At 40.1% G+C, this 25,569-nt stretch overlaps 1 protein-coding gene across 1 annotated transcript in view; it reads right to left on the bottom strand.

Moving 5' to 3' along the window:
- Positions 1–2,770: 2,770 nt before the first annotated feature.
- Positions 2,771–25,569, bottom strand: part of MRPS28 (mitochondrial ribosomal protein S28) — an 83,887-nt gene continuing 61,088 nt past the window's right edge. Inside the window, exon 3 of the mRNA XM_064442504.1 lies at positions 2,771–3,064. Within this exon, the coding sequence (XP_064298574.1) occupies positions 2,920–3,064 (145 nt within the window). The 3' untranslated portion in view covers positions 2,771–2,919. The remainder of the gene's footprint in view (positions 3,065–25,569) is intronic.

The raw sequence follows: 25,569 nt of genomic DNA, 5'->3' as shown, positions 1-25,569 counted from the left end.
TGAACTATGTGGACGAGGAGACTTGACTGTGCATTGTTCAAGAATAGGGTTGTACATACGCTTGTGTGCGTTTGGCAGCAGAAAATGTAGAGAGGGAGCAAAAATGCATGTGATCGTGAAGAAAGAGGGAACTCATAGGGATAGGTTATTCTTCTGTATGGATGGCCCTAGAAATAGCTGCTTGCATTAGCAATTTCTAGGCCGATAAAAGACTGGAGTAAAAAATGGAAGTCTTACAGACTCAGGGCCATGCAATTGTGCCATTGTGTTCAGTAACGATGGTGGTTCCTTACGTTGCATTAAGTCTACATATATTCTTGGTGGATGTAGATGTTACAAATACAAAACATAACACCAACAGCCCATCGCAAAGACATTTCAGAATTTCCTCTAATTCTGCGTTTGGGAGTTGTACAGAATTGAGGCAACGTGTGATGAGCATAGGCTACCCCAAATAGAGACCTCTCCATGCAACAACTCTTGTCTAAACAGTTTAGAGGTCCAATAAATAACTGCCTTGAAGGTCACCAGAGATAAGCTGGGAGAATGACTGGTTCTCCAAAGGCCAGAATGTCTAGCAGCAGCCTAAAGCCACTGAAGGCTCAACCACACAATTTGTAAGACTGGGTCGGTTTATGTGAACTTGTGGGTTTCCAAATAAAACACTAAACTGGATTTGAAATAGCAACCACTACAGTCTCTAAAAGCCACTTCTCTAAAGGTTATCCAGAGGAAGATTTGATAAAATCACTATTTGATACCCTACTGTGAAAGAACTCTTAGCCTGCCCCCAAAATGTTAACGCATGTATTTCCTCCCAAAATACTCTTATTTAAGGTTGACGAAGCATGTAGGATGAGTTACATTCAACAGCCAGGATTTCTCTTTGATACTTTAAATCCCTTCTGGCTGCTTAAAAAGGCCTTCTTTTCCTACTCCAGTGCTAGGGTAACTCTTTATCTGGAGGCTAACACCCAATGAAATTCATGTTCAAACTCCCCTAATTAAGATCACTGAGATGAATGAGCAAATTAAAGCAACAAAATAAGCTCACATTGCTTGTTTCCTGTCTCTTGCTTGGATCCTTATTGATTTCAGAAACAAAACTTCGGTTTGCAAAACTATAAAAGGATCTGCTAAAACATGCCCATTCCCTTCAGAACGATTATGCATTTTCCATGTGATTCCTCCTGGTGTTTTGGGCAAATACTACCTTATATTAAAAATACTCTCCTTGACAGATCACGTATGAGATGTATTTTGGAAAATACCCTTATCAGGGGATGCCCGCAATATGCTTCTCTCCTCAGTGTTACAGAGGGCAAAGGTAGGAAAAGGAGTTTTCTTTTGTTTCGTCAAGTTTTTCTTTTCAGCAGAGGAATAAGAAATAATCAAACCACCGTGTCATAGGGCCGTGGTTCCAAGAAAAAATGCACTTCAGCCTTCTTTTCGCTTTTCTTTCTATATGCTTTCAAAAAAAAAAAAAAAAGACAATCTTTAAAAGAGAAATGATGTTTTTGGAAAAGACCTCTAAAGCTTTTGTATCCTGTTCTAAATGAATTTTGTTGGACCATATGAAGACTGGCAGAGTTTGGGTGGCAATCTGACCCACAGGCCAGCTGCAGTCTAACAGAATTGCTCACAGTTTCTGCTCTCTGATGCCATCTTACCCAAGTATCTCTCAGATGTAGGCAAGGAAAGGGGTGCATGAGCTGTGGCAGCCTGGAGCTGCCCCCCTGGTACCCTGGTTGTTTAGGGATCCCTTATCTCCTCTTCCTTCATGTGACTGATATACCAACGTGCTCAGTCATGAGAGGCAGAAGGAACAAACCATCCTTTAGTGGCTCCACCACTGCCCACGTGGCCTGCTCCAGCAGAAAGATGAGGTGTCCGTGGATTTGAGTTATACATGCTTAAGCCAGTGTGAATTTGACGGAAATAGTACACAGAGCGAGAAACAAGTGTCACTGGACAGTCACTGCAGACAAACAAGGCATACCACCTTAACAAATCTCCTTTTATGCCAACATTTGGGAAAAATATTTTAGGATTAAACAGGCTTCCTTTTGTAAATCAGTGGTATGAATGGCAAATTTCGCTTGCCCTCAGCACATCTGCTAGGCACTATGCAGATCGCAGATGACTGTGCAAAATTCAGGCTGAGATATACCAGAAATCAAAAGAAATGTTCTCTGATAGCATATGCTCTGAAAATATATTGGAAACATCACAGCATGGTTCTTCGGCCGTGTGTTCAAATATCCGTTATATTTACCTCAAATATACTTATAGAAACCTAAGACCTACACTTGGCCTACTACACTGAAATAGTTTCTTTTCATTTATATTAGCAACCACAGAAAATTTACTAACATGCATTGGAAATGAGAGCTCCAATTAAAGCAAAGAATAATCTCTAGTTCTTCATGCAGATGGAGATAAAAGCATGATGTATTATAACAGAGATTAAACCCAGTATTTGCGGTAAACATTCTGCACTGCAACTTGGAAATCAGGATCCCTTGATGTTGTTCTGTATGAAACATCATACTGGAAGGAGCACCGTGACAGCAAGCTCTGGATTTCCTCCATGGAACTACAATATCTTAGATCAACATCCCTTTGGGATGGAAAGACAAACTCCAGAATTCTTTATACAAGAATACGCAACAATTCAACTAATATTACCTACAGAAGCTCAGTTAACCTTTCACATTTAAATCTAAAGGCAAAGACCTAGAAAGATGAGTGAATAAAAATGGAGCAAGAATCAGGTACAATGTGCTTATTGTCTTTTATTGATCTCATTTACATAACCAAGTAGACAGACACTTTTCATTTATTTCCTGAGGAAACATTTCATTTGTATAATTTGCTATAGAGCACAAAGTGCATTTATTTACATGAAATTTCCTCCTTTTACTTTGCTTGCTTGCTTTCCACAAGCCCTAAAAGCACCGCATCAGCTTCCAGCAGTGTTGTATCAGTTGTTGCGCCCAAGAACCTAGACGTGAGTTCAAGATCCAGCAGTCTCAGGCGTACTCGCGTTCCTCTCTGATATTTTCTGTGAAGAAAAGGGAAGAAGGGGAAGAAGTTAAGTTTTGTTAAGCAACGGTCTTGTGTCTCCTAAGGCTGCTCTCCTGTCTGCAGACCAAAGTAGCAACGTGCCACAATGGAAGTCCAACACTGTTGTAATGCAACAGCACTAAACCTGCTGGGACGTACTCTGTAACACCACAGAGCCAGTCTCTGTTGACACAGTCCTGCCCGTGGAAGAGCAGACACCACGAGATCCCGCTGAGGGAATGCAGGCTCTACAGAAAAGCAGTTTATTATACAGGAAACTGTTTGTGTCTTCCATCAAAATATTTTACTGTATCATCTGCTATCATGCACACAATTATCTGCAGGACAACATATCATTAAAGGGGAGGACAAGTCATCATTAGATCACTGGTGACATTGCTATTATCAAAAACGTATAATGCCAGCTAACTACGGTTTATATTTCCAACTCTAGGCCTCGGGCAAGGGAACTTTTCTTGTCTTATCCCCTCCTCTAAAGAGTGGGTATCATCTGCAAGTTTTTATTACATATAATTAAAAAGAAACCCCACAACTATTGTAATAAAACATTCTGCCTACAGGGCTGGGTTTTATTGTTTTACGTTCTTTTTTTTCCTTCTTTTTCCTTTCAAGTCAGAAGATGCGAGTGTTCAACGTGTTTTAAAAACAGACTCTGTGTCAAGATGGCCATGCCAAAATAGTGAAGATTTTTGAAACACTAACATCTTTCATAATGCACCTGGAGAGCTACTGATCGAAGTCCAGCAATAAAAAAATTTATTCTTCTTTTGAAAGTTCAAGCCACACTTTTTTTTTTCCTAGTCAAAGCATAAAGAGCTGAAGATGCATCAAGCTTGATCACCTCAAGCAAAAGCAAGAGAAAGTTTGAAACTTTTTCCAGTTACAATCTGGAGAAAATGTACCAGGGAAGTCTGGTTGCACGCATTTCTACCTTGCTCATTTTCACCTTCAGCTTGGGCAGACAATCTCTACTGTCTGACAACTCTTTTCTAGCACGAACTGGGTTTCAACTTTCTCCAGCACATCAAACCAACATCCTTTTGGAAAACTAAACATCTTAAGAAAAGATGCTGGACTTGCATTTATCTTCCCTCCTCCCCCATTTTCTGTCAATTCTATTTTACATTAATTTCCTGTGGCTCTTGTTTAATCCTGGGTAATATACTCGGTTATGTTACAAACTGCAAAGGACGATCACTTGATACCTCCATTCTGACAAGGTAGCTACATAGCGTACTTCGCCAGCAAGGTTTCTGCCAGCACTCATCCCAATGAATCCTGTGATGATCTCCATGAATCAACACTGTGGAAATACCACACATTTTCTTAAAAACATAAAACTGAAGTCCTTCCTCTGTCCAAAATACAAGTAACCACCCTTGCAGTGAATACTACAGCACAGCTACCAAAGACAGAGAGCAGCTTACGTTTGGTTGTTACCTGAACAGCTGGAAACGATCAATTCTGTCCCTTTCTCTGTGAAATATTTGCATTTCAAAACAGAACAGTTTCACGACTGATGACAATTATTCATGAAAGCTAACACGCAACATTTCAGAGGAGTAAGACAAGGGCAAAACAAAATCAAAAGACAATGCATAAGACCTTACAAATGGACGGTATCTCTGGGATTTGTTAGGCTTATTTAAAAGAGAAAGTCCCCCAGAGAAGTCAGGATGCTTCGAGATACAGGGAATGAAGAGGAAAGCTCCTCATTGAAGAACCTTAAATGTAGATACCAGCTGACCAGTGATCTCAGCCATTTGGGTATATGGGAGAAATCTCCAGAAAATTCTCTAGCATGAACCAAACCTCTACCTTATGGAAAACTGATGGCTAGATGGGTTGCATTTTCATCCAACCATGAAGTTATCGTTACCCCATATACTATCTTTGGCATAAACTATCAGACTTCTCTGCTTTTATCAATGAGTGTGAGGAGTGGATGCGGCGTGACAAATGAGACAGGGAGGGGGGAAGGGAAAGAGAAGGGAGAGGGAGAGAGAGACTAGGTTTTGAGGGGAGGCAAAATAAGAGGGAGAGAGGAAGTCTGAGAGGGAGGAATGGTCTGTGGAAAGAGAAAAGAAGGAGCAGACACCTTGTAATGAGAAAAAAAAGGAGGCTTGGGAAGAAAGGGGACAATTGGTAAAGCGGGTGACAAAAAAGCACTAACACACTGCAGGCAACTAGTGCAGAAATTAAGGAGACTATACAGAGTAGAGCCACAGAAGAGGAAAAAAGTCACTGAAAACAGAAGGCTGCATAAAAAGCTTGAGCGGCACTAAACTCAGACCAGTGAACTACAACATTCTGTGCTCCTTTTAAAAAGATGGACACATTTTTAACCAAATAAAACTGGTTTAAAGACCAGCAATCCCTCTGCTGCCTTCTCTCCTTCCTCCTAGAGAAAAAGCAGCTCACCAATAACGTAAAAGCAGGACGCTATTGTGAGAACTGGCTTCAGGGTCCAACACCTTTCTAGAGAAGATCGAACTGAATGACGTTTAGATTGCATTAGAAGTCCTCTCTCTATTTGACAGCACAGAGCTGGAGAGATATTGAGCTCCATATTTGTAACTGAAATACAAAATATTACTTTCATCATACAACAGTTCCTTTTGGGCTGGTTGCTAGACTACACTGGTAAGTATTTTGCAAGCGAATAGATGAAACTAAGTTTTTCTAATCAAACCTTTAAAAGTGCTATTTAGAACCAGGAAAGTCCATGAGGAAAATCTGTCAAGGAACTATACGTCTCATGATTAGTACATCTAATTTAATAATAAATTAATAATTTTAAGCATTACTTCCCCCATTTTAGCATTACGAAGACTTTGCTCATTGACCAGTCTGCAGAGAACTTTGCTCAGATTTCCAGACATGAATTCAGCATATATTTGTAATGCAAAATCCAAGTAATTGTATTTTCATAAAAAGAACTACAATCTTCAATGCTGCTTCAGTAACTCAAACAGATTCCAGATACTTTAATCGTACCTAACTCAATTATTAAAGAAGGTTTTCCAGTCGCAGCACATCTGCTTTCAAAGAGATCCTGAAGAACATCACTTTAAGGAGCTGACACAACTGCCAATTTGTATGAGTATAAACATTTGGTTTTGTGACAGATGTTCCCTACAGCTAAAACACTTTAGAATAAACAAGAAGTGGAAGATGTAGAAAAAGCAGAAACATGAACACAAGGTGCAGTGGTGGTCTATCCACCACATTTAGAGCAAGAAGAAATGATAGCTTGTTCTATGCGTGGGAAGCATATTCTATCCATGAAGGTTTTTATCCTTAAAAAGATAAAACTGTCCTATGGTTAAAGCAGAAGCTTGAAGCAGGACCCAGAAACAAAGCAGGCATTTTATTATTTTCAGGAATGGTGTCCTAGGAGACACTGGACACCAGTGTAAAAGGAAAGAAACCATCTACTCCATTTTGCAAAAGGACTTGCTTTATTTTTAAGTAACAATGCTGGTATTCAAGATCATCCTATCTCATGACCATCAGCAGGAACCATTAACCTTTGCCCAACCTCCAAGCACTGGGTATTTTTCGAAGATTCATGGGTTTTCCTCCTACCACTTCCTATTGCCAGGTAAGAGTATTAAATTCACTTTGAAGTAGACACAGGTAGTTTAGATGCACACATAGGTGAAGGTATAGGAATACTCTACAGAACTTATAGAATTTATTTACAGGAGCCACCAATTTTAACCCTTTGGGAACACCAGTTTTGCATGGAAGGACTCTGCCTAACACCCAGCTTCACAGGTGGGAATCCACCAGCTGCTGCTGCTGAGCTGTCACCCTGTCTCAGGCCGGTGTCGGTAGAGGACCCACTGAAGCACCCACCAGAAACCTTCACCTGAACTTCAGCCAAGGATCAATTGGCTCCAAAAAGCTTTCTCTAGTTTGAGTGAGTGCTTGCAGACTTCCCTCCATCTCTTCTCAAGTGTACAAAGCACTGGGTACAGGTGCATCTTTCCTCAAACACCCACTTCCAGAAGATGACTTGAAGTTAAGTTGGAGGCAACCCAATGATTGTGTCAGGGCTCTTTGTAATTTTTGGACTGTTGTGGAAAAGAATTCAAATAGAAGCAAGATTAAAATCTTTTCTCTTATTTGAACCAGAAGTCTGTACAACCGTACATCACCAATATAATACAGTATGTAAGAGCACAGAGAAAGCACACAGTACAGCCTTGCTAATGCTGCAAATATCAAACTATTGTGTCTTAACTTATATAAAGCAGGTCTTCTCTTTGCTGAACGCGCATAAATAGCACAGCGTGCACTTCCAAACTTAAGCAACTTGGAAGCTTCCTTCTGACTGGCTATATGCCTTTTATTGCAATTTGGTCCCTATCCTAACCATTTCACTTCTGCACTGAAGCTTTAAATCTCTCAAAATCTTAATGATAAATTAAAGGAAACAGCCAAAAATCCCAAAGCCCTTCAGTCAAGACTTTAAACTTTTAATTTTTAAAAAGTAAGTCATTTTACTATGTCCCCTTAAAACATATGAATAAACAAAACCCCCCAATATTTTTACATAATAAAACTGGAGGGGGAGGATATGGAATGACATACTTCAGCTCTTGCTAACTTTGAAGAATGCTGTGGGGGGAAATGTTCTTTTTTAATTTAAAAGTCATTTCAGGCTACAGTGAAAGGTTTACAAAGGGAGTTAACTTGGAAACCAATGAGCATGTAAAAACAAGGACGCAATAACTAAAAATGAGGTTTTGATCCTAATTATACCATTTGCTACCAAGAAAATAGGATGGTAGTTTTGCAGGTGTGCAATTTCACATGCAGAGGAAGCATCCTCATTACTACACGGCATTAAGAATTTTATTCAAACTCTAAATTATAGGTGTAGACATTAAAGCATTTTGTTAAACTATCCAATATTTAAAACCGCACGTGATCACAAATTAGCAAGCACTCCTTTTTCTATTAAAACTACTCAAGTTATTAGTTTAAAATTTAAAGCAACAAACCTTCTGTTCTTGGAAACAATGCTACAAAAATAACAACACGATTACATAGATGGTCGAGTCTCATGAGGTCTTGGCCAGTACTTCCCATTAATTTTAAAAATGCACTCACAGATACCCTCTATTCCATACTATAAAAATACATGACTGACATTTTGGAACAAATGGAATATTTTAGCTTATATCCCCTCTATTTCATTACTGGTTTTCATTCTCTGTTGCCTCCTTTTGGAATGATGACCTGTGCAATGCAAAGCTGAACTAGCTAGGGCTGGCTACAACCACGCTTACCCACCGTTCATTCTTCTGTGCCATCTGTCCCACCACAAATAAACATGCATTTCTGAATAGAATAGGAAGGCAACTATTAAGCCTGGGTTTTAATTCCTATGCTGAAGGTGTCATTTAGAGAATTTTATTTTAGTTTTTTTACATTTTTCTGCATTGTTATTTTTTAACATCTCTCAATCATTCTAGTGATGGCTTTCAAAAACGGCAATAAAAGGAATCACTGGATCATCTCCCACACAAAATAGATTAATATAAAACACTTCAAAGACAGGGTTAGAGTTGAGCCATGGTACTCTCAGAGAATACCATGAGAAGTCTTGATGTCTCTCATTTTTTACTGTGAGAATTTCAAAGTGTGTCTTTCAGATCTATTATTCAAGAGGTTTTGTTTCAGTGCCTTAGCAGAACACAGTACAGAACAGTTTACAAGATTCCTAATTGTTTCACTCTCTTTTTTTTTGTTATTATGTGGAATACATCACATTATCAACCTCAGAAAAAAAGACAACAAATAAGGTAATGCAATAAATTTGACCATCACTTTTTCTCCAGACTTTTTTGTCATCATTCTTACCACCATTCAAATCGACTCAAAATCACTCTGTAGCTCCTCAGTAATACTAAAACTACGACGCATCCCCAGAAGCAAGCCCACCTCTAACTGACCCCAGCCAGCAGCAAAGCAGCTGGGGTGGGATGAAGCTGTGTGCAGAACAATTCACCATGTTTCTCAAAAATGTTTTGAAGTGTTCACAGATGCTGCTCGAGCCCACATTGGTCTAAACTTTATCACCAAAGGGAGGCCATATAGCTGGCTTAAGGACCTACCCTTGCACTGATCTATACGGTTTTTGTATAGGTCACTCTCTGATGCCCTATAGGGAAGGATCTCAGCAAGAGCACACCACTTCTCAGCAACCCCTCACTCACTGCCAGTATACATAAAATTCTTGTTCAGAAGAAATACAGGTAAGATTAGCAGACTGCTGTCAAGATGAAGGCAGCGTAGCTCTACGTAGCAATCTACATCTTGCTAAAGTGGCTTTTTCCAGCAATGTACACATTGCATGTCTAGCAACAGGGGGCCAGTGATCCTGCTTCAGCAGCTCCATACAGCAGTCCTAACGTGCACACACCCCCCTCCCTCTCAGCATGAGCTCCTAGGCAATGCTGGGGCAAAAAGAACAAATCCTAGCTTTGTATGTATGAGCAAGACAGCAGAAAGTGGCAGTAGAAAAGCAGCATGAATTCTGCACAGAGCAGAATATGGGATGGTAAGAGAGATACTAGGAGAGTGTGTAGTACCCTGCTGCCTACATTTCTTTAAAGACTATTAAAGAGAGGACAAAGAACATGCATAAAACTGAATAACCATGTAAAGATCTTGATCTGTTAAGTTATCAAAAAGATTGTGCTGTCTATATCTTTATACAAAGAAAATCCTGGCATGAAAAGGTGCTTAAACCTATCTGGGAAAAGCATGTAATGGCAGGAAAGCAAAGTCCAACAAATGCAAATAAGAATCACAATTTTGCCAATAATATTAATGAACCACTAGAAAAAAACTCCAAGCTCTGAGACTTTTCAGCCATTGATAGCTTCCACTGAAGAAATGTCAAAACAGATGTGTTAGTTCAGTTCAGGATAACCTGCTGAAGTGTCATGTCTTGTGATACAGTGAAGTCCTGAGAGATGACCTGAAGGTCCCTTTTGGCTTAAATTTTATTCATCCATTATTTATTATCACAGCACCCAGTCATTCAAATGAAGGATGGATGTTCAAAATAGGATTTTCAAAGCACCTCTGTTCTCTGCAGTCACACACTTCACAAAAAAATGCTCCAAGGTTGCTGGTGATATTCCATCAAAAAATGCAATCTTTCTTCCCATGACTCATCAACCCATTGACACTTCAGCTGTATTTGTTTCCTACTCGTTTTCCTCTTTCCATGAACTATGCAAACAAACATGCTTTCATTTCTTCTGAACATTTACTGTTTGTGACATCTGCTTAATAATTTTTCAGAATATATTTGCTCCTTGTGTCAAAGCCATCCTTTTACAAGGAAAAAGGCTGCATTCTGCTAGATACAAGCAGAGATCTAGATACTCTGCTAGATAAAAGCAGGTAAAAGCTTCTCATTCTTGCAAGCATTAGCAGAATGCTGTAAGCCTGTGTGAAACCAGCAGCTTAAGCAACAGTCATTGTCACCTTGTGTTTTCGAACAACGGTGCATAAGCAGAGCCTACGGCAAGCATCCTTAAAACCAAGAGGTGCTTCATGCACCTGAGGAAGTCCAAAGGAAACCCCATTTTGCTCTGACCACTGCTAAAGCACAAATATGAAATGAATACCAGAAAGAGTTTGGGGGTATTAGCTAGATCTTGATGTGAAAAACACCCTGAAGCTCTTGAATATAGCTCTGGCCAACTGGAGCTTGCAGAAGGAAGCACACACGCTAACATCACTGCATGTACTGACACTTGGTGGGAAGGTAACTAACAAATAGACTGGTAAGAGCAGCAGAATTTGGGAGTCGCCCCATCATTAGGGGGTAAAATATTATCTCTGTTTATGCTTATGGAGCTGCCCAAAACTGCAACATATTGCTCAAGCCGTGGAATCTTTATTTTGTGGGACCCAAGTTCAGGGACCTTGTCACCCTTCCCTGTGTCTCCACTGTTGCCTATTGAGACAACTGGCAGCCAACTGAAAGTGGCACAGACATAGGTGAATGAAACATGGAAGTTTTCATTCCTATAGTTAAAAGAAGGTAAATGCAAAGCCTGACAAGAATTGTTTTATGATTGCCACAGAAAAGCCCCAAGCAAAACACTGCAAAGACACTGTCAATCTCGCTATTATGATATCAGTAATCAATGGCATTTGTTTCTATGACAGAAAAAAAAAGCAGCTCAGTATGGACATGTAGACTCTCAGAAGAACTTCTTAGTTGTGAAAAACTTCTAAAATGTAAAATGCTTGCCTTCAGTTCAAACAAAACCCAAAAAACCCAATTTACTAGAAGAGACCAAAAAAACCTTGCTGTAATTTTTGCTAGTCTCCGCAAAAATCAATTTGCATTCACTATAACTTTTAGGATGGGGTCATTCCTTCTTTAGAGAAGGAATCCATAGAATTATCTATATTTTAAAATGTACTTCATATCACATCAAAGATGAATGCTATAACCTTTTCTCCATGGCATGGTGAGAAACCTTTGACAAATGAAACTTGCAATAGGTGGCTTCTGTCATCTAAGAACTTGCATCAGATATAGTTATGTCATCATACAGTAATTCATGTCAGTTGCTTTCTCAGTCTACAGCGTAAAACATATCCTATAACTTGAGAGGAAACATCACTCTAAAATAAAAGAAATCTGAGTGTTTAGTCCAAAGTGTTACATTTTTTCTGCTGTTTAAACTATGCAATGAACTATTTTGATTAAAATATTGCTTTGTAACTTAAAAAAAAACTTAAAAAATAAAGGTTATATACTTAAATATATTCTAAAAATTAGCCAATTATACTACAAAACATTAAAACAACCCATAGCCCTTCATGCTTAAGGGCACCAGAAGCCAGACAAACTTCTTAAAAGGTCAAAGAAAAAGGTAGGCAAGTGGGAAAAAAAGGCAAATTTACGTGAAGTACGCTCTAGCTCATGTTCTTCTGTCCATCTTTCCACAACTGATCTCCACTTCAGTTCCTGTCCCTTCCCTTTTTTATGCTGGGACCTTGCCTCTGTCAGATGCTTTTCATGTACATAGTCCTAAATTTTCAGCCCTCCAAATTTCAAACGCAGTTTCCACAATACTGTTCTAGTGTTCCTCTTAATACACGTGGTCTCAATCTTACTCTCCTACACTTAACTTCATTTCCCTAATCATAACTTCTTATCTGATCTGTCACTGTCTCCCTGGGATCTCCAACCAGGCATTTCCAGTTTTCTTTTTCTACCCCAGAAAAAACTATTAGACATTTTTTCTTAGCCTCTCTTACTACTGCCTTCTCACTGATCCCAGTCCCAGCCCATTTATCCAGCCAACCTCATTCTCCTTTCAGTTTCTTACCCCATCAGTTTTTTCTTTCACCAGTACCAACTAAGTTCAGTTATCTTCTTTTTCTTGTAGTGCTTCTCAGTTTTATCACTCAGCCAATGTCAGTCCCCTTACGCCAGGCATCCTGGAATATCTCTTATAAGGGATTAAAAATAGTAGATTTTGATAATCCAGACATGGTTATTATCAAAATCCGAATCAGTCTGTTTCTCCCCCTTACTGTCTGGGTAACGACACTAACTATGGCAACAATGACAATGCATTTAGAAAACTGCCCAACCTTGGTGCTCAACTCGCAAGCTTTGTACAGCTTGGAGAAGCTGTCACACAGGAAAAACTTCAGCAAACCAGGGTAACTCACATACTGTCAGCTGATTTTCGCAGACGTCTTCTAACCCTGCTCTGATGCTCCCATCTGCACTAATGGTAAGTACTGTCTATGTCCCGTCTTTGTCTTCAAACTCCATCGTAGCTATAAATTGGTTCTATTCTTCTCTTGGGAGAGCGGGATGCAGAAGGCCGGCGGGGAGGCTAGAATTGCAGTGGCAGTGACTGCTGGTGACCATGTAAGGGCTGGCATATACAGGCAGACAGAAAACAGAGTCACTGAACAGCTGAAGCAGATACCTGAATTCTCAGTTGCACATGAATCCAACAGGAGAGATAGGAAACATGCTAAAGATGGTGGAAGGCTGGGCACTAATGGTTTGGGGTCTCAGGGAAAGACTGGGAGGGCGGAGCGGGGTCTGAAGGAGATGCAGGTTGAGCTTTGGAGAACGTGGGTGAGGTCTGTGGAGAATACAGGGTTGGTGAGAGTTGGTGAGTTTGAGCAAAAGTGAGGAAGAACTGGATGGGGCACTAAGACAAGAGGAGCTGCAGGTACCATATACCCTTTATCAATCAGCTACGGCCGAGGGAGGACTGCTCCTTCCCAAAGGACTGCTGAAAAGTACCAGTCTCTTTCCTGAACCTCCCTATTCCCATGTCTTTCCCCAATTCTCCTTTTGGCCTGTTGGTTCCTATGCGAAAGCACTGCCTGTAACATCTGCCCTCTGGCTTGCTCAGTCACTCTTACTGTTCCCCTATGGCAAAAGTCAAGTCACATTTATGTAACAGTTGGTCGATAAGACGCAGCATATGCAGACTGCTCAGACAACTGCAAGACACTCAGTGAAGAAGTAATCAAAGATTTTATCTAAAAATATCTGACAGTATCAACACTATGGTCTGACAAAGCTAGAAGAGGAGAAAATGGGATCTTGCAGGGAGGAAGCACCACTGTAATAACAGGTTATAAACCTAACTCTTTCCAAGGCACACAGATCATCTTGAAGCATCATGGAGTGTGCAAATCTAGAATAAATACCTGCATTTAAATACCAGAGAACATCACCCAACATTTTAATGTATGTCAAGTAATACTTTTTTTTTCAACTCCTTGTTAGTATCCATTTAATCTGAATGTCCCAAGAACAATCTCAGCTACTTATATTATGAATGAACAATACGGACTAATACTGAACAGACGTTTTGATGAAAAAGAGGTCATGGTGCTCCTGTAAAAGGGACATTTTCAGATCTGGTCAGGAACATTTCTAAGCTAACACTTGCATTATTCATTCAAATGGCTTTCACAGTTAATAAAAGCCTATTCAGAGACAACATGAAAATCTTACTGGGGAGTGGCACCTTAAAAATACCACTGGTTTGACATTGTCGGTTTGATTTTCAAGAACCGGCAAGGAAGAGTGTGAAGCATGGGGAAGGCTCAATTCTCTCCAGAATGCCACACACCTATCTTTGAGAAAATCTAATATTTGATGGTTCCACTTTCTGCTAAAAATAACTAATCTTAAGAGATCTTAACTAGAGTCTGAAGAGGGACAGTTTTGCAAATGTGTGCTTCAGATTAAAAAAAAAAAAGTGTTTCATAAAACAATGGAAGTGGAATGGAAATGGAAGAGGAAAATATATAAAGAATATCCTTGAAGAACACGGTGGGCCAGGCAAGGAGCTAACAGTGAGACAAGTCACCTAGCAAGCCACTCACCTGTTGTATACAATGATGTCAGGAGTGAGCTCAGCCTACTAAGGGCAGCTTTTAGAAATACTAAAGGGTGGGGAAAAAGCATACAAAATAGCATGAAACAAGGTATTACCAGACACTATTAAGATATTAAAAATGACAAAGGTTAACCTCATGCTATAATGCTTGAGGTTAAGGAAATATAGACTGTCTCTGAATATAACTATCACAAGGAACTTGGAACATTAGAAAAGTTAGTTTTGGAGGCAATTAAAGAAGAAATTAAAACTTGGATATATCAAGAGACTTGCAGGTAAAAATGGCAGTTGCAGGTTGGAAGTAGATAAGGAGGGACCTCAAGGGAAAGCTAGGAAAGAAACCATGTTGCTGCGTACAGCAGCGGAACGTGCACTGGGTTCCTGAAACTACAGGCAGCAGAAGGGTAGGAAGGGTTTCCAAAGGGAATTCTGTTCAGGGGACACTTGCACAAGAACAGGAGCAGGCTTATCGTTTTAAAAGGGGGAGTGAAAGAAGGAAAAGCTTAGAGTAAGTATAATCTAAGCAATTCAGTGAAATTGGAGAGACAAACAAGAAATTGGCCCCAGGGATGAAAAAAACTTATTTAAGAATGGTCTTCCTTGAGCCATTTTGAAATGGAGCCATACCTCATTTTCTCCATCTTAAACTGTGCAATCTTTCAGCTGGATCTACATAGACAGACTTTTCACATCAGAACATATTTATTATGGGGGTATAAAACTGCCAAACAAGAGTTAAAGTCATGACAAAAATCTGTGTATATTTCAGGAATGGAGATAAAAAAGAGCATGATCTGGACAAAAGGAACTTGATCTAGACCCCAGCTGACAGGTCTGTGTTTCCCTTGCTCGGTACCATCAACAACAGAAGGGCTGGGTTCAGAGCTTTCAGTTGGCAATGCCATCAACTGTGCCCAAAGAAACACCACGTTCTCTGGCAGGCTGTAGCACAAGAAACAATTTGAAAGGGCTATATCCTTTTCTGTGTGAAAGCTCAGGCAAACGCTTAATGCTATTACTTTCTAATTTTAAGCTGTTCTCTTAGAACCATTTTATAAAAAACCCAGAACAGATGACCAACAATGATTTAGAAGAAGGCACGTATTGTACCAGATCTTCATACAACTAAAAAATGACGAGCGGAAAGTACAACAGCTCTATCTTCACAGTCAGACCACTTTTCTTAGCTCACCAAATACTGCTGGTAAGACTTCAATGCAGCAGAACTGCTGCACATGCCTGGGACAAACCCCATGACCGTCCAAACTATGCCAACCATACCTTGTACGACTCTTTGCCAAGGAGAGAGTGTTATTAGCCAGGCTTGGCTCGAACAATTCACTGCCTACAAAGCTACTTTAATGTACTGTCTCTACTGGGGAAAAAAACACAGTAATCCAACAATACATTACGATACTTTCCCATCACTGCAGCAATTCCCACCACAGGCAACACTTTGTCTCCAACAAAGAAGCCTCACATTCTGCGCCTGCAAAAAAACCTATCCACACTGTAGGGATGCCAAGAGGAACATCTGTGTGCTCAGAAGGACACAAAACTGGCTTTTTGTGTGCGTGTGTGTGTGTGCCTGGGTGAAAGAGATGGGGGCGGGGAGCTCACAGACAATAGCTTGTGTGACTGCCTGGTAAGGAAATGCTCTTTCATTCCCTTCCTCCTTCCTTTAATTTATTTTTTAATCTGAACAAGGGATTCAAACAGCCGCAGCAGTTATCAACTACTTCTCCAAGCCCAGGGAAAAGGGTTAAGTTTCTCCCACATTACTACTTCTAGCCTCAATTAATCTTTACCAGACAGGATTTTTTAAAGTGTTAAACACATATACCTACCTTTCATCAAATAATTTGAGGATTCTGGGTCTACTGGTCTCTTTAGCACAAGTTATTATGACTGTAATGTAGAGCTCATTAATGAAATGCTGAACTACAGACAGTAAAATGTCCCCTACAAGATGGATGAATTCGTGGGCTTTGACTATGAACAAAGTGAAGTTTAAAAAGGAGGAAAAAAATCAGGCAAAAAATGTACAAATACTGCTTGCTGCCTTTGAGAACGTTGGGTCAATCACTTGAAGAGCAGTGTAAGAGATTGTGAACCAGGAATGTGCACCACCATGAAATTAAAGCTGTACAGCAATGAAAACCAGCCCAATGGAAGCAAGTGATTATAGAAAAACCCTCTACACAGGGAAAAGACCATCGTTTACTGATGAGGATTTATATTTTGTTTTTATAAGACCTACTTAATCAGCTATTTAAATAATCCAACAATTCCTTACTGATGGATTGAAAAACACTGTCATCTTCTCCACTTCAGAAGGTTCTTCCTGGTGGTGGGACTGTCCTGGCCCAGTGACATTTAAATATGTTCAAGTTCCTGCCTACAATGCAAAAACCAGAAGAAACTATAAGGGTATTTTCTGAAGCTATGCTTACTAATGCCATATTCTCCTCTTCCTGCCCATTCTCCAGTTGGTCCTTCCCAACCTGTGTGGTGCAAGTTAATCATCTGATAGAGACTATTAGCTTAGACTGCTTCATGCCTCATCTTTAATGCCAGCAGTACCTCCAAAGCTGGGAACATGCGACCCAGGGAATCAATTAACAGCGACTTATCTGTTTCCCCAAATATTTGTAACTCTTTAACCAAGGATCTGAAATTACATCCCCATCCCTTTGAGGAAAATGGAGCCAGGAGATGTAAATCTGGAACAGAGCTCAGCCTTTCAATCAGCTTCTCAAATGCTCACCTTGCTGGGAACATGCTCGAGCAAAACAGGCAGGTTTTGACGTACCTGTTGAACATCAAACAAAGAACATGACATTTTCTGCTCACAGTATGCAGTGTTATCTTAGCGTGCCTTCCCCAGAGAGGAAATTAGTTACAGGAACTCCTACAACTCCTGTCCACAGGGACAAGGGAACAAAATAGCTCTGTCATCTGGGAGAGGTGTCCACGGCATTCTACTCTGGATCTGGAGACACTGCTCCAGCACTTCCACTTTAGGAGGCTCAGTGCAGAGTGGGCTGAACTCAGGCATGCAGAGTTTAGGTCTAGCAGGACTCCCTGGGTGCAGAAACAGTCCAAGCACCTTTACTGCGCAGATCTTGACTACCAAACCATGCAGATCTAAACTCCTTCTCTATGGTGCTAGATCTGGTAGAGCTGCACTACGCTACCAATATCAGGACCTCTGAGGAGCACAGTCAAAGTGGCTTTTCAGAGAGTCAGCTAAGGATGAGGAAAATTTTTTAGCTCTTGTTTAGCTCTGACCCTGTCAAATAAAGACTGATTACAAATTTCTGCACTGGGTTCCAACTTCCAGAAGGTTTTATTGATCCAGGTCTAATGCCACCTGGATGGGAAGAGTCAGCTCTAGTTCAATGTTGCACCTAAGCTAGCCCGTCCTGCTGGAACTCAGGATGCGAAGGGCTACGACACAGCACTGGAAGAAACCAGCCCACATCAAAAAGGGCTCAAGGTTAGTGCGTGCCAACATCTCCTCCATGGAACCACATGGGTGTCCTTCCTAGTGCATCCTATGATAGCGATGAGATCCTGGCAAACCGAATAAACTGGATATCTCCACCCCAATCACCTTGGAAGAGAGGTGACTGTGAAGAATAAAGTCCAAACTAGGACTCATTTAGATAAAATGCAACTAAAAACTTGAATAAAGTTAGAGCATTTGCTTCAGCTTAGTACTGTGTGAAAGAAAAGTGTTTCACCTCTCCTATACATGAATCAAGATTACCAGAAAATAAAGTGTGTAATACAGTATCTGTGCATGTACAGACAATATATTGTAATTCTCGTTTTGCAGTTTTCAGTGAAAGTAGTTTATGCTCATGAAAACAAGATTAAAATGGTTGAAGTCAGTCAAATGTAAGAAACACATGATTTCTAGAGAATTTTCCTTTTTTCCCCTCATTATTATTGCCAAATCCTCAACCCAGTTTCAGAGCACGACTGTGCTAGGTTTTGTGCAAACGTGTAGAGACAGGAAATCCTGAAATATTTGCAAACTAGTGCTCGCATTCTCTATGAGTTCTGGTCCATGTCATCGACATGGATAAGCTTATTGATTTCTGTGGGACTACACATAGAGCTGTGCAATACGCCTGCACAAGTAGCTCCTGAATTGGGCTAAAAGAACTAACCAAAATAATGAAGGACAGACAGAACAAAATAAGGAGGCAACATCTCTCATTTGCTGGATTTTCTTTTCAAACCAGTAACCCTTCTTTATGAATGTAACATATTTCTACTCTACTTTTCATACTTTCCTCCAAACTTTAGTCACTTAAATTGAAACTCCCCGTATAACTTCTTTCACTACCACCTTTCTCCTTATCAGCATTTATTTGATAAAAAAAAATAGTCCCCAAAAGTTTCTCTAGCTGGTGGCACAGGATACAACCATTCAGTGAGAATATTTGCTCCTAGCTAATGCTTGTACCAACTCCTAGAAGACCAAGCACCTTGGCCTACATCCTGTATTACTGGACTGAAAAATGGAAGGCATTAAGATGCTCATTTTCTCTCTGTTACCTACCACTGCTGTACAATCTACACCCAACCCTTGATAATATGCAAAAAATATTCAAACCCCGTATCACAATCTCCTTAATTCATCACTGCAGTTCCTTTGTAGAGCCTCCAAGTCCTGACCTTCAAGCCCTACTGCCAAACTGCTTGCTACTTAAGAAAATAGAAGTCCACATTTCCTTCGTGTGCAATAATTCTGCAAGGGTCTTCACTCGTTCAATCAGAATTTATTTGCGCTGCAGCTCTGAAAGGTTTACCCCAAATTATCTGCAAAATCACAGGAACAGACGTCAAGCCCCCTCCCTGTTGTTCTTTTAGCTGAAAGATATTCTACTGAACATTTATGTTTATATTCCTGAAAACACTGAAAAAATATTTCAAGACTCCAAAAATTTGAAACACTTGTAAAATGCACTATGTCTTTTTATAAACACAGAAAACCATTCCACAGCAAACTGTAATCAGGGGTTTGGCATCTTCACCTTTAGTTTCTGACAAGTAAGAACAAGTTTTGTATTTTAATAGGTTTTGAACCTGTTTGGGAATAGTAAACTAAATACATCCTGCCAGTGAATTACTGCAGACTTAAGAGTGGTGGCACACATGAATGAAACAGAGTGGTTTTGGAAATATTTGCAAAGAAGCCCAGCACATCCACCCATCATACTTCCATACACTTCTCCAGGTCACGCACCCGTCCGTTTTCCATTTCTAACATTTTACTCTCTTTTTCTTTTCCCAAACTACCTTGAAAACCTCAACTCCTTAACCTTCCACCGTCAGACTCCTAGGAACTGTGCTGTAGAGAGCTGTGGTAGAGGCTGTGCACGCACTGGCTTTGCCATGGTGAATTATCTCAACTGAGCTGAAGGAGAAGGTTGCACTCTTTTGCAGTTCTTACTCTTGTTCTGCCCTGCATGTAGCAGGGATGTCGGACTCTGTTGAGGCTGGGACTGCCTGGTCATACTCACCCTGCACAAACCTGAGCTACTAAAAGGGCAGTCTGAGCCTTCTTCCTTCACCCCACCCGACCACTCCTGATGCTGTCCTTGTGACAGGGCAAGCTCTCTGGCTGCCAATCTGATCAGCAACTGGATCCATTTGAAGACTAATAAAAGAGAAAAAAGGGCAGTTTTCTTCTGCATCAGCTCCCTGACCCAGCTCTAAATGCAGCTGCACAAGGGAGATGACCAGTGTGAGCTGCTGAGGATAATGCCAACGTGGACCCTGCCTGCTTCTGCAGACAGCACAGGACAAGGCCATAAAAACAACATGGGACCCCTCCATCCCTCTGTCTGCTGCTAACTGAGATCAAGAGGAACCAGTCAGATGGAGAACAGGATAAAATAAAACAGGCTTTGCCAGTGTATCATATTGGAGGAATTTCACTGAAGCAAATGAAACCCCATGGAAAATTCCCTTTATAATCCTGGAATAAAATGGGCACCCGAAATGTTAGAAACTGGTCTTGTAGTTAAGGCAGTCCTTGGTTTAAATGCCAACTTTGTACTAAAGATTCAGTAATACTAATAAAACGAAGAAAAATTTTGTCCCAATCAGTGCTCACATAAGTTTGGTCATTGAAAAGGGACCTGCTTATCACTTCCATCTATCTCAGAAGTCAAAGCTTGTGGTTATATTTGTTAGAAAAATTAAGAGAGACCTCAAGACTGCTTCCGTACCTTTCACTTGTAAGTCTTTTCATTCTCTCTGTCATTCAAGAGTTTCAGCTCCTGCTACTGCCTACCTTCTGGTGCAGTACGGTAAGACGTAATTAATCACGATAACAAAATCCCATTCTTGTTTGTGAGTAAAACTAATTGCAGTACAGTGTTTCTTTTCCATCACCTTAGAAGGTGCCTTGCCGCTTTCCCACAGTATCGGGTTCCTGATACATGCACACACACAGACAGCGCCTAGGTGACGACTCATTCCAGCTTAACCTACCTTTTCAAACAAACTTCTCCAAACAACATATTATCTGCATTTTAAATGGGGGGTGAAATTCTACCACTCTCTCTATAAAAAGGACAGGGAGGTTTATTGTACTCCACAAAAGATTTAAGGAAAGTCTTGATGGTCCAAAGTAATCCGTAATACTCTTGGGGTGGAAAGAATCGTTCTGAAAGCTTTCTCACACAGGGGAAATGAAAAAACTACACATAAACAATTTTGCCTATTAATGTGTCAATTCCATTGAAATATTTTATCAACTCTGAAAGAATTTAGTTATGCATTTTAAAAGATTATGCCTGCAGTACAACGCTTTTGAAGCCATTAACAATAACAACAATGACAATACAAGGCAAAACCAGACATTCAGTCACCCAGGTCAAACTCAGTTCCTCGTATACTTAGGAATAAACTCAGATTATGTGGGTGATAAAACACCCACAGAGCCCAGAGCACACTTCAGTGCCAGGAGGCAGGTACTGGCTTACATTGTTACAAGACTAATTTCAGTACCTGCTCGGCTGTTTATCTCCTGCAGAAATATAACCTGCGACCAGGACACACAAAGTACGCCCTTCCATGGAGAGAGCTACGTTCCGTACTGTTGCACCACTGCACCGCAATGCTTAGGGATCGAAACCTTAAATATTAACTCCAGTAAGGCTGACAGATTTTCAGCACCTCATGTATCTATCAACTTCTTTAAACACACTGGAGTTGCATCCTTTTGGATTCCATCTTAGCCACGTCTCACACTGTCCCAAGTTAAGTGAACCATGAGAAGGAACTTAGAAGAAATTGTGCTGCTAGAGGTGAAGTTATTCAACCCAGTACTGATGGCTGCACACAACTAACACACAAAGAAAATAACTTAGTTAAAATATACTCAAGTTACAGTTTAGCAACACTTGCTAGTAAATTGCTTTAGAGGTAAGGTCATATGATTGACCACCTCAGCTTCTTCCAACAATTTTTGAGCAAAAGGAAAGGAATGACAGGTAAGAAAATGCACAAAATCAAATTGAGGTGGCAGAATCAATTTTGAGTAATAGTTGTATCAGTATTTCAGCCAAATGCTTCCCATCTCACTCCTAATTATTTCATGGTCATTTACAGAAGAAGTTAAGCAGATTACTTTGAGATTGTATTTATGAGTATTTCTCATCTGTTTGGGTCACTCACAAGGGAATATAAAATGTTGGAAAAAAACCAGTATTTTACACACAGCATGCAGAAATATTGATTTCAGGAATTCTGAAGTGTTTACTAGCACCTACTGTATTAGAAAGCTGAATTTTCTACTGTACTTGCCTTAAAGTGTCTCAGAAGCAAGTAATCTTTAATAAACAGTCACTTTTTAAATGCTTGACCAAAATCAGAAAAATTAAAGGTGGGAGGAGACTTCCAGCCTTACCTTTTATAGTAAAGGAGGTTACCCCTGACAAATATTTATCTACCTTGTTATTAAGAACTCCTATGAAGGAAAGGGTGTTTTAAACAGCCCCTAGGTAAGCCCTCTCAGAGTTTCACCATCCTAACAGTTGAACTTGTTTACCTAATATCTAAGCTGACTGTCTAAGCTAATTGTCTAAACCAAGCCAACTTTTTTTCTGTTCCTCCTCCAGCAAAGATCAACAGATAAAACCGAATCGTTTTCTATACTGGAAATAGGTTTCAAATACATGCACAGATTATTTTCATATTGAAATGATTAAAAAAGAAATAATGAAATGCAAGACTTCCTTTAATACATTGTTAATTCTGCTATTTATGACATGAAGGAAAGCTATTAGAAAGTTAAGGTGGCAAAAATAAGCTTTCAAAAGCTAAAGATGAAAATGAAATTTCTCCAACATTCTCAGTTCAGTCCCTTAGGTATGCATTCAAGTTTTATTCAAGATCACTGGTTTTACTGCTATAGAAAGCATATTATAGAGCAGGAAAAAAAAAAAAGCATTAACTGTTCTAAATCCCAGTTCAGTTTTAGGTTTTCTGTTCTTCCCCTGAGATCAACACTACTACTAACTGTTACACTTGGCGCTAGCAGAAATCACCCCATGCACTGTCTATTTTCCAACACAAAAAAATGATACTTAATTCTCTAATCATAAGACTGATGACCAGCACAGTGATCAAGGGACTATGAAATGCAAATCATTCTTTTTCTGTACAGGAGAAATAAAACAAGAAGTCTAGAAATCACCGTTTCTTCCTGACTATCATCCATCCTCCCTCACAGGGCTGTAAGACATGACTTTCTGCTGTGAGAGCTCAAGTTGCCTTTGGTCTGGGAGAAGAGCCAGTAGACACAAAAAGGTACTCAAAATAACGGAAAGTTGTCTGGAGATGACCACTGCTCAGACAAACTGATGCATTTGAAGATCCTCACCAGAAGCACCTATCAAATTATTATGCGTGCCCAAACACCTCCTATCTTAGCTCAGTCTACGTGGATTATCGAGCAAGTGGCATGAGGCACCTTCCCGATGAAGGGTACCGCTGTCAAATTTCAAGGTTTTGCCCAGAAGCAGGGTAGGATAACAATTCCATAAAAAATACCCATAGCAACCTAATCCCAGAAATTCGTGACGCGTTTCCGCAATACAGAAAGTAAAATAAATGAACAGCAGACTCAAGGAAAAACGACGATAGATAATTCCTAGCATTCAAAATCCAACAGATTTCAGCACAATGTGTAACAGGAGATATAAAACACAGCGTACAAGGCAAGCTCGCTTAGGTAGCACCACAATCAGTTTTGCCTAGGTAGTATAAACAGATGCATTCATTTAGCAATTGCTTGCTAATAATGAACTGCAGTGAAGAGCTGCTTTGCTATGGGAACAACTGCCTCACATCAAAAGAACCTCATTTGTACATCAAAGGAGAAATTATGCTCGATACTAATGTTTCTTTGAATTGTCACCTAAAAATAGTATAGGACAAACTTAACTTTTGGCCTGAAGACTTTTGAAGGGAGAAGAGATTTTCATTATAGCAAAAAAAAAACAACACACAAACACTCTCGCTCCGCGTACTGCAAATATCATAGGAAAGAACAAAAACTAATTTTAACTATGCGGTGTGAGGAGGCGGGTGTGAAGAAGAGGAAGACTACTTCTTACACGTACTCCAAAACCTCTCAGCAACATCAAAGGAAAGCACACCACGTTCTTCCAAGAGGTGTTTGTTTACACTCCAAGAGCAGCTTATGGTGTGTAGGACTCCCAATCGCATGGAGGAATGAGCTCCCGTCAATACCAAGATCCTCTCACGCTTTCCTATTTACTCCTCAAACATGTCCTTTATTTCACTAGTGCTATGTGAAAGCTTGCTAGAGACTCAAGAGGTGCACCGCACCGCGCCATTGAGGCCTGCTTTGCCCACTCACAACAGAATATTAAATATCACCTTGCTCTCCACTGCTTTCCTCTTTCAAGAAACACTTTGGTGCTCTCTGCAGAATTTTGCTACTTCATTCAACAATGTCCACAAAGTCTGAAGTAGCTTAGTGGTGGGCTTTATGTCATTTACCGATGATGGCATGGCTTTATGTCACACACAGCATTTTCAAGCTTTTCACTAATCCCCATTCTTCTTTTCTTCTCAGCCTTATGTTACTTGAGAATTTGACAGGAGGAAGTTTCATATGGACAAGGCCTTCCAAAACCAAGCTGCCACTAGCTGTTGATGACCAGATGAAATACAACAGAGTAGTGCTTTCATCTGTCAAAGGCTGCACAAACCATAATGCAAGCTCTCATTCTTTTTCTCTAAATAAGGGCAGAAGTAAAAGCTCGAGGTTCAAACTCATTTGAGTCTTTAAACCCCACAGAAGTGCTCTGAACAAACAGCCAAGTGCTACAAGCGAGGATGGCCATGAACTACTTTCCATTTTACCTCTGTGTGTACGAAAATCACACAAAAAAAAGTTAAAACTTTTGTGAACACATCCTAACACTCATTGTACAATTAAAAGAGAAAATGTTACGAGATCCTAAATTCAGTATAAAACTTCAACTCAATTGGTTAAGATTAAGCAATAAAATAATTTCTTCTTTTTTTTAAAAAAAAAAGTTACACGGTGACTTTGTCACCAGTCTAAACCCATAAAATGCAGAAGAAAAAAAATTATAGGTAACTTCAATGTGCTCAATTACTTCCATTAATTGTTTACACTTCCTAATGAAATCAAACAGTTTCGCAGCCCTAAGCAATATAGCTTAGAGATGAAAAAGCAGGCCATACCCTCCTTGTTTTGAAGTCTCTCCATTCTTATGAGCTGTTCCTAGTAGGAAACACCCTTCCTCCAGCTGTAAGGACAGTCGAACAGCTGCCTTAATAACCAATGCCAACTCCACATATTAATACATAAAAGCAGCTGCCTGCCTGCCTATGCAGCTGAAGGAAAAGTGCTGGAGGCGCAGGCCAGTATCTAATACTGGCACTGATTGCAAAGGCAGCTGCTCGGTTCATACAGCTGCAGGAAGAGTGCTAGGTATCAAAGTCACAGGAGAAATGGAAGATGGAATGG

The sequence above is a fragment of the Phalacrocorax carbo genome, chromosome 2 (genome assembly GCF_963921805.1).
Source record: "Phalacrocorax carbo chromosome 2, bPhaCar2.1, whole genome shotgun sequence".
Lineage (NCBI taxonomy): Eukaryota > Metazoa > Chordata > Aves > Suliformes > Phalacrocoracidae > Phalacrocorax > Phalacrocorax carbo.
The sequence above is the reverse complement of the archived record's forward strand: the minus strand, read 5'-3'. Positions and strand labels throughout refer to the sequence as shown.